Source organism: Cervus canadensis, chromosome 2 (genome assembly GCF_019320065.1).
Source record: "Cervus canadensis isolate Bull #8, Minnesota chromosome 2, ASM1932006v1, whole genome shotgun sequence".
In the NCBI taxonomy this organism is placed as follows: Eukaryota; Metazoa; Chordata; class Mammalia; order Artiodactyla; family Cervidae; genus Cervus; species Cervus canadensis.
This window is the reverse complement of record NC_057387.1, coordinates 18,256,346-18,271,921: the sequence shown is the minus strand read 5'-3', so window position 1 is coordinate 18,271,921 and position 15,576 is coordinate 18,256,346. Positions and strand designations below refer to the sequence as shown.

At 38.9% G+C, this 15,576-nt stretch overlaps 2 protein-coding genes across 7 annotated transcripts in view; both read right to left on the bottom strand.

The window, feature by feature from the left end:
- Positions 1-15,576, bottom strand: part of RPRD2 (regulation of nuclear pre-mRNA domain containing 2) — a 93,808-nt gene that overhangs the window by 45,581 nt on the left and 32,651 nt on the right. For all 6 annotated transcript variants that reach the window (XM_043457473.1, XM_043457477.1, XM_043457472.1 and 3 more), the window contains exon 2: positions 5,742-5,871. In XM_043457473.1, coding sequence (XP_043313408.1) covers positions 5,742-5,871 — 130 coding nt within the window. The remainder of the gene's footprint in view (positions 1-5,741; positions 5,872-15,576) is intronic.
- METTL9 (methyltransferase like 9) lies at positions 7,705-15,561 on the bottom strand. Its single transcript, XM_043462250.1, is given in 6 exon segments — positions 7,705-8,478; positions 8,480-8,828; positions 8,830-9,000; positions 9,002-9,056; positions 9,059-9,120; positions 15,473-15,561. Coding segments are annotated over 6 exon segments (1,017 nt in total). The 3' UTR covers positions 7,705-8,187.

The following is a 15,576-nucleotide window of genomic DNA, read 5'->3' as shown; positions in this document are numbered from 1 at the left end:
GTTTCTCAGGGTTTGTAAATGCTTAAGGGTTGGAACTACAAGATCACAGGGTATATATAACAAACTTAAAAAAAAATGAGGTTGTTTTATAACAATCAACCCTCAAACCAACAGTATAGGAGAGCTTCCACTGTGCCACAATTTTGCTAATGTTTGTACTGGTGGACTTAAAGATTTATCCTCATCTGGTACACATGTGTGCTAGTTATTGCTTTATTGCCTCTAAGCCCTTCCTTGTACTGGAAGGAAGACACTGAAAACTCTATTTCCCATTGGTTCAGAGTCGGACTCTGCCAACAGAGAGCCCTGGAGTGACATTGAGAGGCTGGAAGAAGCAGTAGGGATTCCTCTTTTAGGTTATATTTTCAAGTGGATCAGCACAGAGGCACCCTGGCAGCATTTCAGCACAGCTCTTGTAGTTCAGTGGTGAGTGCTCTCTGACCTGTTTCTAAATCACTAGTGACAGGCAGCATGTTCTTACAGCCATCTACTCTTTCCTGAGGTCTGAATCTCAGCTTGGGGTGGGTTAGGGTGAGGGCAGTTATTTACTTTTCCTTCAGGTTCAGAGGTAGTAGCTGCTTTCCACACATACTATTCCATATCACCTTAAGAGTTATTTTACTCTTTCTAGTAGTTAGTTACCTTTTACCTACTTAATGGTCCTTTCTTCCCCCAAAAGTTAAACTTCTTAAAATTTTATTTTGGCTACACCTGTGGCATGTGGGATCTTAGTTCCCTGACCACAGATCGAACCTGTGCCCCGTGCATTGGAAGCGTGGAGTCTTAACCACTGGACTGCCAGAAAAGCCCCTTAATGATCCATTATATTAAATTTTCCCTGTTTAGATTACTGGTATGTGATTTCTCTCTCCTGATCAGGACTTAACGTATATGATATGTAATGATATATTTCAGCAATTCTAGGGCTACATGACATGTGATATCAAAACAGACTGAATGCAAAAGGAGGTAAAAAAATACAGCCGTCTGCTATTAAGCCAGATATTAAAGAGATCTGCAAGAATGCAAAACACTATTAAAATTATAAGTTTTGGTTATTAATATTAACATTTATTGTTTTAAAAGTCATTAATAAATATTTAAACAATTTCTCGCTTGATTTCTAATGTGTCAGGTAAAACTAAAATCTTCAATATGTTATCTTTCCCTTATTATTTGTAATTTTTTATATATCCTGGATATAAATCTTTTGTTGACTGCAGAATATTTTCTCCCACTCTGTGACTTGTCTTTTCCCTCTTTATAGTGTCTTTTGATTAAATGGTAGGTTTTCATTTTAATGTAGCTGAATTTATCAATCTTGTGAGGTAAGGTCATGAGATATTCTCCTATGTTGTCTCCAAAGATTTGTAGCTCTTTCATATTTGTATTTAATATGCAATTTATTTTTGTGTATGATTTGCATAGGCTCTAATCTTTCCTATATAGCAAATCTGCCCCAGCAATATTATGAAAAAGTTCTTCTTTTTCACACAGAGACCAAGTATACATATACACTGGTCTGTTTCTAGACTTTGTATTATGTTCTACAGGTTTCTTTGGTTATCTCTAGGCAAATATCATTCTGCTTTATTTATCATAGCTTTATAACCAGTCTTGAAACCTGGCAGAGCCTGTCTTCCCGCCTTGTTACTCTCTTCAAGAGTTTCTCGGCTTTTTCTTTGTGGGGGAAGAAGAGGAGGGAGCTCTCTGTACTTCCATACAAAATTCAAACTCAATTTGTACTTTAGTTGCCCCCACTGCAAGCTGAGATAAGTCCACTGCAAAGTCATCACATTACTGGTCCACACCTATTCATACTGTGGGCAGGCTACACAGTGTGTTATTTGTTGTCTAAATCTCAGATCATTAACAGTGCGAAGCACTTAGTAAATACACAACATATGTTCCAGGAATGAATAAATTATACAAAAGTAAATAAATAAATAAATTTATAAAAGGGGGGAAACCATTAAGATCTTAAGATTGCACTGGACTTATAAATCAGTTTGGGAAGAAATGATATCATTAAATATTGAGTCTTCCCTATCCACAAATTATTTGTTTCAGCCTTCCATACGGTTTCTCAATTATGTTTTATAATTTTTTCAATAGCAACCTTATACATCTTTTGTTAAGATTTCTAAATATAGCTGATTCTTGTTAGTTGCAGATTTTGTATTTGCAAATTCACCCATGAGTTAAAATTTATTTGTAACCCTAAAATTTGGTTCTCAGATGTATTTTGATTGGCTAGCAATAAATTTTTTAGAATATGAGTCAGTTTCACACATTTAAAATTTGGGAAACTTCATATAGGAATCTAGATTTTGACCTAGCTTAAAAATGACAAAGTTTTTTGGAAGGTCTGACAACAGATGTTAACACTGAAGTTCTGTTTCTTTACGGCCATACGCTAGAGCTGAGCAGCTGCTGTCCCTTTTAGACAGATTTTTCCTTACAATCAACTCATTTCACTCACCTAGGTTACCTGCCTGGAATTTCTAAACATTTGCCTCTCCTAAATTAAAGCAATTAAAATGATAGCCTTAAATTAAGAGAAATGAATTTGCAAAAGGGCAGAAATGAGTCTAAAGTGTAACTGTGACAGAAATTTAAAAGGGGGTAATGGTGGTTAGGATGCGGTTGTTTCTGGAATACTAAAACTCATATCCTAATATCCTCTTACTTATCATATACTTTACCTCAGATGGTAAAGAATCTGCCTGCAATGCAGGAGACTTGGGTTTGACCCCTGGGTCTGGAAGATCCCCTGGAGAAGGGAATGGCTACCAACTCCAGTATTCGTGTCTGGAGAATTTCATGGACAGAGGGCCTGGCAGGCCACAGTCCATTGGGGTGCAAAGAGTCGGACATGACTGTGTGACTAACACCATATTACAATTAATTTCTTTATAAGTGAGAATATATTCTGTTTCACTCATAACAGTCTTCTACTCCTGATTCTATTACTGTTTTGTATACAAATAAATGATGGGAGCTCTGACTTCAATGTTCTTATAAACAATCATCCTGGATATTTTATCCTTCTACATTAAATACTGTTGAGATTCTGACTGAGACCACAATGAATTTTTAGTCTACATTTTGGGAAAGAATAACAATACCAGATCTTTCCCTTCAAAATTATATATCACTTCATTTACACACATTTTCTTTAATACCCTTTAGTAAAATTCAAAAATTCTTCTCTGTAAAAGCTTTACATACTTATGTTATTTTTAGGTAAGGTTTCCTTTACTTGGGAGACAGGAGGCATTACTTTTTGTTGCAAAAAGAATCTTTTCTCCTAATTACATTAAGAAAGTAATCACAATTTAACCATTTGTTTCCAACTTCAATAAATTCTGCAATGTACATCCTTTGAAGACAATCTTTGCATTTGTGATTTTTTTCTTCAAGGTAGATCTCTATTAGTGACATTCCTGGATCAAAGAGGATGGAGAGTTTAAAGGTTCTCAATCCCTCGAGAATTTCTAGAGGACAGATCATTTAAAGCCTTTCAACAAATTCTGCCAAATCACTTTCAAGAAAGGTTCTAATTCATACTCTCACCAGCAGTACAGAAATGCCTGGTTTCCATTAGTAAAAAGAACTCTGCTCTTTCGATTAGTGTGAAAAGTTGCATTTAAAGTTCTATTTCTTTGTCTAGTTGAGTTGAATATTCTTTCTTTTCTTAATTTATATGTCTTCTGCCTGTCCCCATTCTTTGCTCATTTCTCTATCAGGATGTTAAGTGTTTTGTCCTTGGAATGTTTAGTTTTTACAATACAAAAATATTCAAACAAACAAACAAACAGCTGGTTGCTAGTCCATGACTACTCAACACTGGCAGAGGCCCACAAAGGTGCACTGGGCCTACCAACAAACTTACAGGGAGAAGTCGGCCTTTATGCTTCATGGCAGAAGCAAGCCTCCCATAAATCCCCTAATTACATTTTTAATTGGTTACTATTAACATACATAGGAAATCTACTGCTTTTCTATGTTGAACTTGAATCTGGCTATTTAACTGAACTCTCTTCATTGATTATATGCAGGCCAAGAGTCTGTAAACTACAAACCTCAGGCCAAATCTGGTCTGCTGCTTGTTTTGTAAATCAAGTTTTACTGGAACACAGCCATAACCATTTGCTTATGTATTGTCTATGGCGGGTTTCATGATAGAACAGTAGAGTTGAGTAGTGGCAATAGAGATCCTATGGCCTGCAAAGACTAAAATACTATCTGGTCTTTTATAGAAAAAGGTTGCCCACCCCTGATATAGGTAATCATATTACCTGCCAATAATGACAATTCTATCTCTTCTAAATGCATTCTTCTTACTTATTTAGAAATAAAAGGAATATCAACATAATGGTGAACAGTAATGATGAAAAAGGGCATCACTGTCCTGAAATGCTTTTAGTGCTTCACCATTAAGTGATTTTATTACAGGTTTCTGAAGATATAGCAATCCATGAACTAGGTCATGAAACCCGTCTAAGAAACACCAGGTTAAGTTTTCCAGACTACAATGATGTTTAGAGCAGAAACCGTAAGTGGAGATCATTTAGCACACCGCTTTTCTTACTCAAAATTATACTGAATTTATATACGTAAAGAGGCAGCACAGAACGTAAGTTCTGGGGTCTAGACAGGCTTGGGTAGGAATTCTGCCAAATACCACTACCCCCTCTCCGCCCCCCCACAGCTGTGAGAGCTTAGGCAAGCTATGTAATCTTTCTAAGTCAGTTTCCTTCTCCTTAAAATGGGGACAATAGTAGTAGCCACTTTAAATGTTGTTCTCAGGATTAAACAACCTGAAGTACACAAAGCACTATGTGTAAGTATCTGGTCAATTATGAATGTTCAATAAATGTAGGTGCTATTACTGTTATTACTTTATGTTCTTCTGACATGTGTATAAATCTTTATTACTTAGTACCTCAAAGTAAGACCACATCTTAATCTTTTATGATACCAAAGTACACCATCTCAAGTTTACAATCCAGTGGAAGGGACAAGGATCATTCCGTTGTGACTGGGTTAATACTAAGAAATGGATCAATAAAACAGAAAATTCATATATTCATACAATCGTAACAAGTATATAATTTGAGGAAGTATCTGGCTATTTTCATTTTTCCACATAACTGTTTATCCTTCAATTGTGTATCTATGTGTGTGCTTCTTGCACCAAGCAAACGACTTACAAATATGCATGAAACACAGGAAAACACTATTAATACAGGACAAGTAAGATCAAATACCAGTGTTCCAGCACTTTGGAAAATGCTGGATACAATTTTGCTAAGAACGGAGTCAATTAATATGGAGTTAGGAGTAAATATTTTCATTTTTCCTAATTACACAGATTTCAGGAAGGGGGCAAGATTTCAGAAAGACTGTAAGAAAAAAGGAAATATGTAAAAATCACAAAAGAGAAGAAACAGAAAGAAGTACAGTCAGAGAGTATGACCAGGATATACATTCTCCTGGTCAAATAAGGAGAAAACAAGCAGAGCATAGATAACAGACAAGTTTTCAAAAAGGGAAGAAAAAGTCTTTAAAAGAAAAATACGCGTATTACCAAAAAAGTTATAATGAACAATATGGACAAAATACCCTTGGATCTTCAAGCATGTGCAACTTTTATAATTCTTACTAATGGGTAGGATGGGAAATTAAAATTCTAAATTTTTTAAGCTTAGATGCCAAAGAAGAGAGAATTTACTTACTTCACTAGAGCAGCTGCTTCAGGAAGTACATCAGCAAATGATTCACGAAATATGATTGCGTTTTTCCTTTTACAGTTCTGTATGACATCATTGGCAAGGTAAAAGAGATTCAAACGGTGGGGATAGGCAGCTGGAGATGAGAAAAGACAATAAATAAAACCAAATGAGTCAAGTTATACTTAGTGAAACTTACTCCAAATACAGACAGACAAACGAACTAATGGATCAATTTACTGCTCCCTGGTGGCTTAGAGGGTAAAGCGTCTGCCTGGAATGCAGGAGATCCCTGGGTTGGGAAGATCCCTTGGAGAAGGAAATGGCAACCCACTCCAGTACTCTTGCCTGGAAAATCCCACGGACAGAGGAGCCTTGTAGGCTACAGTCCATGGGGTCACAAAGAGTCGGACACGACTGAGCAACGACAATGCCTAAAAACCTTGACTGCTTCAGGTTAAGTTTCTGTTCAAAGTGTTCCTTTGAGCAGATTTCCACTTTACTTTGTATTATGTTTGGCACTAAAAAACACATTAACTTTGGAGAAGCTAAAATAAAACAAAACTGTTCTCCCAAACATCTGGGAAGATTAAAAATTGAGTTGAAGTAGTTCAATTTGTTGTAAAAACACCAGGGTTAGTGGAAGGAGTGTGAATCCAACCAGAATGTGACCTTAGACAAACTGCTTAACCTCCTTTCCACTATTATTGTAGACAGACTCTTTTCATCTTCCCATCTGCTGGAAGAGAGGCTCTGCTGCCAGTTTCATTACCAGGTGAATGTCCTGGAAAATAAGGAATTTGAGCCCATAAACATACCTCGGTCAATCTTTTTTTAAAGGTCCAAGGCAAGGCCTAATTTATTTACTATCTAGAACCTTGAGCCAAGCAAACCCAAGTTTCATTATTATCCTGAACAATCTTAATGTCCACATGGATGATTCATCACATTTTCTAGTTTCAACTTCAAATTCAGTGACCTCCCAAGAACAACTTCTTCCTACACTTTCAAATCACCCTTTCTGACCACAACCACCCACTTTGTTGTATCTGTCCTTCAATTTCATCAAGGTCTCATCTCTTTATTTTCGCTTAACTCATGTACAGTCTCTTCTAGTACTCAATTCTTCTACCAATTCCACAGTCTTTTTGATCCATTATCTAAACCATCCATATTAAAACCTTCATATGCTTTTCATTCTCCCTACAGTTTATAGCCTATCACATGTATTCAACAAAATCCTAAATCTGGATCAATCCAACTGAATGCCTTTATTGCACCTATATTTCTGTCCCTGGGTTCTGCTGAAATAAATCACACCAACAGTATTGAAACAATTCAGTCTCCTCCTCACTGGGCCTTCCTTCCACGTGTCTTTAATTAGCATCTTCTCTAACTTGCTGTTAGACCTATTTCGAACTTTTCCACTTTCGTGATGCACCCTTACCACATTCTTTCTCACTCTTAGAAGATAAGCCTAATATCCTATTTCACAGAGAAGCAGAAATCATTAGATGGAACTTATGTTCTCTCAAAAAATGTATCCATGGGGATTTCCCTGGTGGTCCAGTGGCTGGGAGTCTACATTTTCAACGTAGGGGGCACAGGTTTGATCCCTGGTCAGGGAACTACAAGTCCATATGCCATGGGGCTCCGACAAAAAAAAAAAAAAAAGTACCCATATTTAAACCAATCCAAATCAACTTACCTGAGTCGGTTAAGGTCTTTCAGATTTAGAGATCTGAAAGAGTATTATATAGTCACTGTCTCCACTTTCATTTCTAGTAATTCCATAATTATAGGAGCTACCTTTTTTCTGTACTTAAAAAATACGTAATCCACTAATGAGGAGCTTCGTATAAAATACGCTAATATCTCATTTAAGCTGCCGCCACTCCACTCAAACGGCAGGTACCGAGGTTACCGACAAATTCCAACCTACTAAACCCAAAGGCGAGCTTTTTGTCCCCACCTCCAAAAAAAGCTTATTAGCATGATTAAAAACATTTTCTTGAATAATGACAGAATTTCTAAACCTGAAAGAGGATCAGTGGCTATACTTTATAACCAGTATTTGCAACTGGAAAGACAGATTTATTGCCCAGTCTTCATTTTATTACAAACAACCCACATTTACTAGTTCCCTGTAAAGTCATGACTATTGCTTTGGGAATGAGTCCACACTGCAATTAAGTATATCTTCCATAATCGGACTGTGACCTACATAATTGAGTAAAGATAAAATCCTCGAAGAGTTGGGTTTTTGTTTTTTAAAAAAACATTCCTTTTACACACTACAAGGCAATAATTAGGATTTTGGCTTTTAAAAATCCTACATGGTATTTAGAATGGCAGTCCCTGAAGGTCCTCTTTTCATATAACTGAACACTCAGACCCTCTTCTGGAGTGTACCTTCTTGGGATGGACTCTGAAGACCTCAACATCCACATGTTTACATGCGTTTGAGAACAAAGACAGCATCATTTGGAACACAGTAGTCATTATACATGTCGCCTTCACACGGGCATGGCAGTCTGGTGAAAGCTTCAATAACAAAACCAGCTTTTCTGAAAACTTCAGGCAGACTATTCACTTGTTTTTCCCAATTTTGTCCCTTGATTTCCAAAATTTCCAATAGTTTATCCCATTTGCCACCTACGTTATCCATATAGGGATGAAAAGGTAAGACCAAAGAAAGGATGACCCTGCCTCTGGTTGGCTCCAAGACACTTCTGATATCTTTTTAACAAAGTCAGAGGCTGATCACAACGGTCCAGCAAATTCAAGTAGCTGATGACATCATACTAGAACCCTGTATTCTGCCATTCATTTATACCAAGCACTCTGTATTTCTTCTTCTGTAGCTGCCATGTCATAGTTTCAGACAGCTCAGTGGCATAAATTTCTTCAAAATGAGGGCTCATGATTTTTGTGACCTCTCCATCTCCAGCACCTAAATCAAGAAGTCTATGGGTTTCCCAGTCCAGGTTAATATTAAGCAGTCTCTGAAACTGATCTGGTGAAAACACAAACATTGAGCCTCTTCCTAGCAACCCATTGATAAACGGTCTAGACATAAACAGGGTAAAAACAGGTGAAGAAGAGATATAATTGGATAAATAGCCAGCCCAACTTCTCAATGCTATTGTTTAAGATCTGTGTTCTTTGATCAAGGTAACTCTGAACAAAGACAGCCTGGAGTGACTTGCATAACTTCTCACCGTTGCACACATGCCACTGGTGGTTCTCCTTCCTTCCGCCCGCAGCCGCCCCGGCCACTCATCACGTTGTTCACTTACAGGGAGCGGGTCAGCGGTTCCACAGGGTCCACATCCTTCGCACCAGCTACACGGACGCCAGCCTTAGGCACAGTCAGCCCGAGCAGCTTCATCCGGGGCCGCGGCCGCTCGCTCCAATCACCGCCGGGCGAGGAGGACGCGCCGCCGCCTCCAGTTGATGCCGCCGCGGCCGCCCAGGCTCAAGCCATAGCACCCAACTCGCCCATCCACCCCTTCAGGGCCAAGGCAGGGGGTCAAGGCGAGTTTTTTCTAAATGCTATTTCTACAGAGAGGTATCATTTCCACCAAACTTTTGGTACACAGAATAATCTAATAAAGCCTCTTTTGGTCTGTCTTAACCGCTTAGTTCTCCTCTGACGTCTCTAGCTACCCCTCCACATATATACATAGGCAGGCATGTATAGTTACAGGCAGCTCTACCTGTGATCCTCCTCCTTTAATGCTGATGCTTCCCAAGGTTCTCTCCTGAGCACTCTTCTTGATTCGTCGGTAGCATAGTGTTTTCAGATTTCAGGTTTGAAATCAGTCTGTTCCATTCCTGGCTTTGTCACTTAACAGCTTTAGGGCTTATACATTACCTAACTCTTCTGTATGTTACCTTTCTTCCTTTGAGAAATGACAACTTCATGAGTTGTTAAAAGAATTAAATAATAAAACAATGTATGTAAACCATTTAGAATAGCACTCAGTCAACAGAAAATGGAATGCTATCAGCAGAACGATCCACATTTAACTACTACCACCTGAGTATGACTCCAACATCCATAGATTTCACGTCTGGATTTCTCTTTACCAGTCAACACATACATCTACTTCAACATCTCAGAGGCACCCTGAACCTGATTTCTCAATATTTTATTAATAATCTTCCTCCTCCTCCATCTGTTACTGCTCTTATATTTAGCCAGAATTTCAGCTGTTTTTTCTGGCTCTTCTTTCTCCCTACCTAATCCTTACCCCATTTTGATAAATCTGCAAGTCCAACCAATTTTGTCTCCAATATATGCCAAATTTATTTCCTCTTTTCCTTTTCTTCCTACCACTGTTCTTTGCTGGGTTATCACTTTTGACCTGGACAACTACTGCAATAATCTCTTAACTGTTTATCTTGCCTTGGACTTGATCTTCTCAAATTTATCCTATACATTGTTGGCCAAATTCATCTTCTAATATGTAAACATTATCCAATTATTTCTCATATGAAATCTGTCAATGATTTCCAACTGCTTATTAGAAAATGTCCAAACACCTTCAGTTCAGTTGCTCAGTTGTGTCTGACTCTTTTCGATCCCATGGACTGCAGCATGCCAGGCTTCCCTGTCCATCACCCAATTGCTGGAGCTTACACAAATTCATGTCCATCAAGGTGGTGATGCCATCCAACCATCTCATCTTCTGTCATCCCCTTCCCCTCCCACCTTCAATCTTTCCCAGTATTAGGGTCTTTTCCAATCAGTCAGTTCCTTGCAACAGGTGACCAAAGTACTGGAGTTTCAGCTTCAGCATCAGTCCTTCCAATGAATATTCAGGACTGATTTCCTTTAGGATGGATTAAAGGGACCTTTAGGTTGGATCTCCTTGCAGTCCAAGGGACTCTCAAGAGTCTTCTCCAACACCACAGTTCAAAAGCATCAATTCTTCAGTGCTCAGCTTTCTTTATAGTCCAACTCTCACATCATTACATGACTACTGGAAAAACCACAGCTGACTAGACGGACCTTTGTTGGCAAAATAATGTCTCTGCTTTTTAATATGCTCTCTAGGTCAAACGCCTTAGTTTTCACTCATTTTCCAGATTTTTACCTTCTCTTCCAGTCTCATCTCTTCCCCTTCAAAGTTCTACCTTTAATGCATTACTCACAGTCCCCAGAAACACCTAACACAGAATTTTCCTTTTCTATGATAACCTATCCTACATAATCTTCAGTGTTTTCTACTCACCCATAGAAAAAAGCCCCAAATTTTAAATTTAACTCATGTCAGATTCTGACCCCTCTCCACCTCATCTCTACTTTTCCCCAGAACGAATCATCCCAAAGTTTTTTTTTTTTTTTTTTCTTTTTGAGCATGCCCCATGGCCTGTGGGCCTGAGCAGGCCCCATGGCCTGATCTAGTTCCCCAAGATCAGGGACTGAACTGAGGCACTTTGCAATGAAAATAGAAAGTTCTAACCAGGGAATTCCCACCCTCAATTACTACTGGAGAGATTAAGAGACTCAAAGTATAGAGTAATAGAATATAACTAATCTGTGTTACTGAAATGGATACAGGTTTGGACGTCTGCTGTAAATCACATTTCTGGATCAACTGAAGAAACCTGAATGTGGTCTGGGACTAGAGAAAATGAAAATTTAAGGAAATGGAAATAAAGAAATCATCAACTGGCGGGGGGTGGGGGACAGTAATTACAGAATGATCTCGTGTTAGGAAAAAATCAATGAAAGAGATCAGAAAGAACATGGAATTAAGTTTTATAAGTACAGATCTTTATTTTTTTCCCTTTTACCTGCCTGTATTCTAATTTTCCATTAAAATGATACATTTCTGATCCTTTCATAACTGATTAAGGAGATATAATAATTTCTGTCCAAAAAGTTTACCTGATTGTCTTGAACTAATTTGTATCTCAGCCTGGACCTGTTCTTTGAACTTCAGACTCAGATACCCAAATGCTTACCCAATTCTCTCTTGGATGTTTAATACACAGCTCAGACTCAACACGCAATGTTGTGATTTCTTCTTCTGAATTCTCTCCTCTCCTACAGTCTTCTTCATCTCTGTAAATGGTTATTTCTTCTGTGGTGGCTTTTCTCAGCCAAAAATCAAGTCATCTTTGACTCCTCTCTTTCACATTCCATATCCAAACTCAAAATACATATCTCATTAATGCTACTTTTTGAAATATATACAGATTTAGGGGAAGCTAAAAATGTGGGAAGGAAGGTTAGAAATAAACCCTGTGGTGCTGGAATTTAATTGGAAGTCTTGGTATGAATTCACAGTTATACACAGAAAACATCCAGTGAAAAAATGTATGTGTCTACATATAACTATTTCTTAAATCTCTCCATTGAAAAGGCCTAGAAGTAGTAATATCCCAGGCACCTAATACCAAGATCTTTGTTTCTTAGAGGAACCAGGAGAAATGGCTGATTCCAGGCCAGGAAAGAAAGTATCACTACAAGAGCTCAGAACATCTTATACTAGTAAAGTACAGAGTGATGTCAAAAGAATACAGGCACTACCTTCAAGAGGTTCCCAGTGGCCAAATCTATTGAATGGATAAACTGTGTCAAAATAAATACTAGTAAAAGACTATAACCAACTGAATAAAGTAGCAATCCTTGAACACATACTGATGAAAGTAATTAAAGAAATACACCAGAAGGCAGAAAAGTGAAAGTGAAAGTGAAGTCGCTCAGTTGTGTCCGACTCTTTGCGACCCGGTGGACTGTAGCCTACCAGGCTCCTCCATCCATGGGATTCTCTAGGCAAGAATACTGGAGTGGGTTTCCATTTCCTTCTCCAGGGGATATTCCCAACCCAGGGATCGAACTAAGGTCTCCCACATTACAGGCAGATGCTCTACCCTCTGAGCCACCAAGGAAGGGGGAAAGCCCTGCCTTATAATCAAATGCCAACCTATATATGTGTAAGGAATGAAGGAATTAAAAACCAACATCTGGCAAACATCACACCAAAAACTGACTCAAGCAACAATCATGAATGGATGTTAAACCTGGTGAGAGACAGTTTAAAGCAGAATAGGATTACTTGTAAAGTCTCAAAATTCTTGCCCACAAAACTGACAGATTAACATTATGTTCCTCCAAATAGGCATAATGCTCTAAGAACACAGCATCACTTCTGTGATATTTCTATCCAAAACTGAATAACCTGAGTCTATTTTTAAAATAATCAGACAAATACAAATTTATGGTTATTTTACAAGTTACTGATCTATAGTCTTAAAAAATTAAAGGGACATGAAAGATAAGGAAAGACCAAAGAACTGTTTCAGACTGAAGAAAAGTAAAGAGACATGACAATTAATTCTAACAAATGGCCCTGGACCTGTAAAGACCATTTCTGAGATAACTGGCAAAATCCAGCTAGGGACTGTGGATTCCACGATAGTACTGTGTCAATGTTCATTTCCTGATTTTGGTGGTTGTACAGATGCTACGCAGCAATTGTTGCAATGTAGTGAACTGTGTCTTCTCAAAATTCATGTGTCTTCCCGAAATTCATATGTTGAAGTCCCTAACCCCCAATGTTCAACAGTACGTGAACCGTGAACTTCCAGATGTTCAAGCTGGTTTTAGAAAAGGCAGAGGAATCAGAGATCAAATTGCCAACATCTGCTGGATTATCGAAAAAGCAAGAGAGTTCCATAAAATCATCTATTTCTGCTTTAATGACTATGCCAAAGCCTTAGACTGTGTGGATCACAACAAACTGGAAAATTCTGAAAGAGATGGAAATACCAGACCACCTGACCTACCTCTTGAGAAATCTGTATGCAGGTCAGGAAGCAAGTTAGAACTGGACATGGAACAACAGACTGGTTCCAAACAGGGAAAGGAGTATGTCAAGGCTGTATATTGTCGCCCTGCTTATTTAACTTATATGCAGAGTACATCATGAGAAACGCTGGCCCAGATGAAGCACAAACTGGAATCAAGATTGCAGGGAGAAGTATCAATAACCTTAGATGTGCAGATGACACCACCCTTATGGCAGAAAGCAAACAACTAAAGAGCCTCTTGATGAAAGTGAAAGAAGAGAGTGAAAAGGTTGGCTTAAAGCTCAACGTTCAGAAAACCAAGATCATGGCATCTGGTCCCATCACTTCATGGCAAGTAGATGGGGAAACAGTGGAAAACAGTGACAGACTTTAATTTTTTGGGCTCCAAAATCACTGCAGATGGTGACTGCAGCCGTAAAATTAAAAGACGCTTTACTCCTTGGAAGAAAAGTTATGACCAACCTAGACAGCATATTAAAAAGCAGAGACATTACTTTGCTAACCAAGGTCTGTCTAGTCAAGTCTATGGTTTTTCCAGTGGTCATGTATGGATGTGAGAGTTGGGCTATAAAGAAAGCCGAGCGCTGAACAGTTGATGCTTTTGAACTGTGGTGCTGGAGAAGACTCTTGAGAGTCCCCTGGACTGCAAGAAGATCCAACCCGTCCATCCTAAAGGAAATCAGTCCTGAAGGACTGATGTTGAAGCTGAAACTCCAAAACTTTGGCCACCTGATGCGAAGAACTGACTCATTTGAAAAGACCCTCATGCTGGGAAAGATCGAAGGTGGGAGGAGAAGGGGACAACAGAGGGTGAGATGGTTGGATGGCATCACCGACTCAATGGACATGACTTTGAGTAAACTCTGGGAGTTGGTGATGGACAGGGAGGCCTGGCATGCTGCAGTCCATGGCGTCCCAAAGAGCCAGACGTGACTAAACTGAACCCCCAATATGACTGTGTCTGGAGATAAGGTCTATACGGAGGTAACTAAGGTTAAATGAGGACAAAAGGGGCCTTGATAAGAAGACATGAGTGTTCTTATAATAGACCTTGGAGACCTCTCCTTCCTCCCAAACCTTCCTCCACCACATGAAGACACAGTAAGAAGGTGGCCATCTACAAGCCAGGAAGACACCTTTTACCAGAAACTGAACCCTGTCAGACCTTGATCTAGCCTTTCCATCCTCCAGAACTGTGAGAAAAATTTCTGCTGTTTAAGGCAGTTTGTGGTATTTTGTTATAGCAGCCCAAGCTTATTAATACAACTATGTACGGAGAATAGCTGTTTTTATGGACATTGCTTCCCAGGTGGCACTAGTGGTAAAGAACCTCCCTGCCAGTGCAGGAGACTTAAAGAGACTTGGGTTCAATTCCTGGGTCAGGAAGATCCCTTGGAGGAGGAAACGGCAATCCACTCCAGTATTCTTACCTGAATCCCATGGACAAGGGAACCTAGTGGGCTACAGTCCATGGGGTCACAAAGAGTCAGACACAACTGAAGCAACTTAGCAGCAGCAGCAGCATGGACACTGAAGTATTAATTAGGGTGTCTGTCTGCAACATACTTTCAAATAGTTCTGAAGTGTGTGTATGTGTACCTGTGCGTATAAAAGAGCAGTAAGAGATTAAAGTAAATATGGTAAAACATTAATTACTGGGGGATCTGGCGAGAGGCACACAAGAGATCTTTGTAGTATACTGCAACTTTAATTTGAAATTATTTAAAAATAACAATTAAAAACAACAGACTTCAACTACTACTTACTATTGCCTCCTAGTCTAAATTATAATAATCTTTTGCTTGAATTACTATATGAGCCTCTTAACTGGTCTCCCTGCTTCTACCTTTGCCTCACTTCAGTCTAGATCCTTTCAGAGTATAAATCTGACCTATCACTCTGCTGCTTACATCGCTCCCACAATGGTTCTGTCCTCACTCAGGGTGGAGATCCAAGTCCCCACCGCGGCCTCTAAGTCTTGAACACTCTGACCGTGCATTCTCTCTCCAATCCC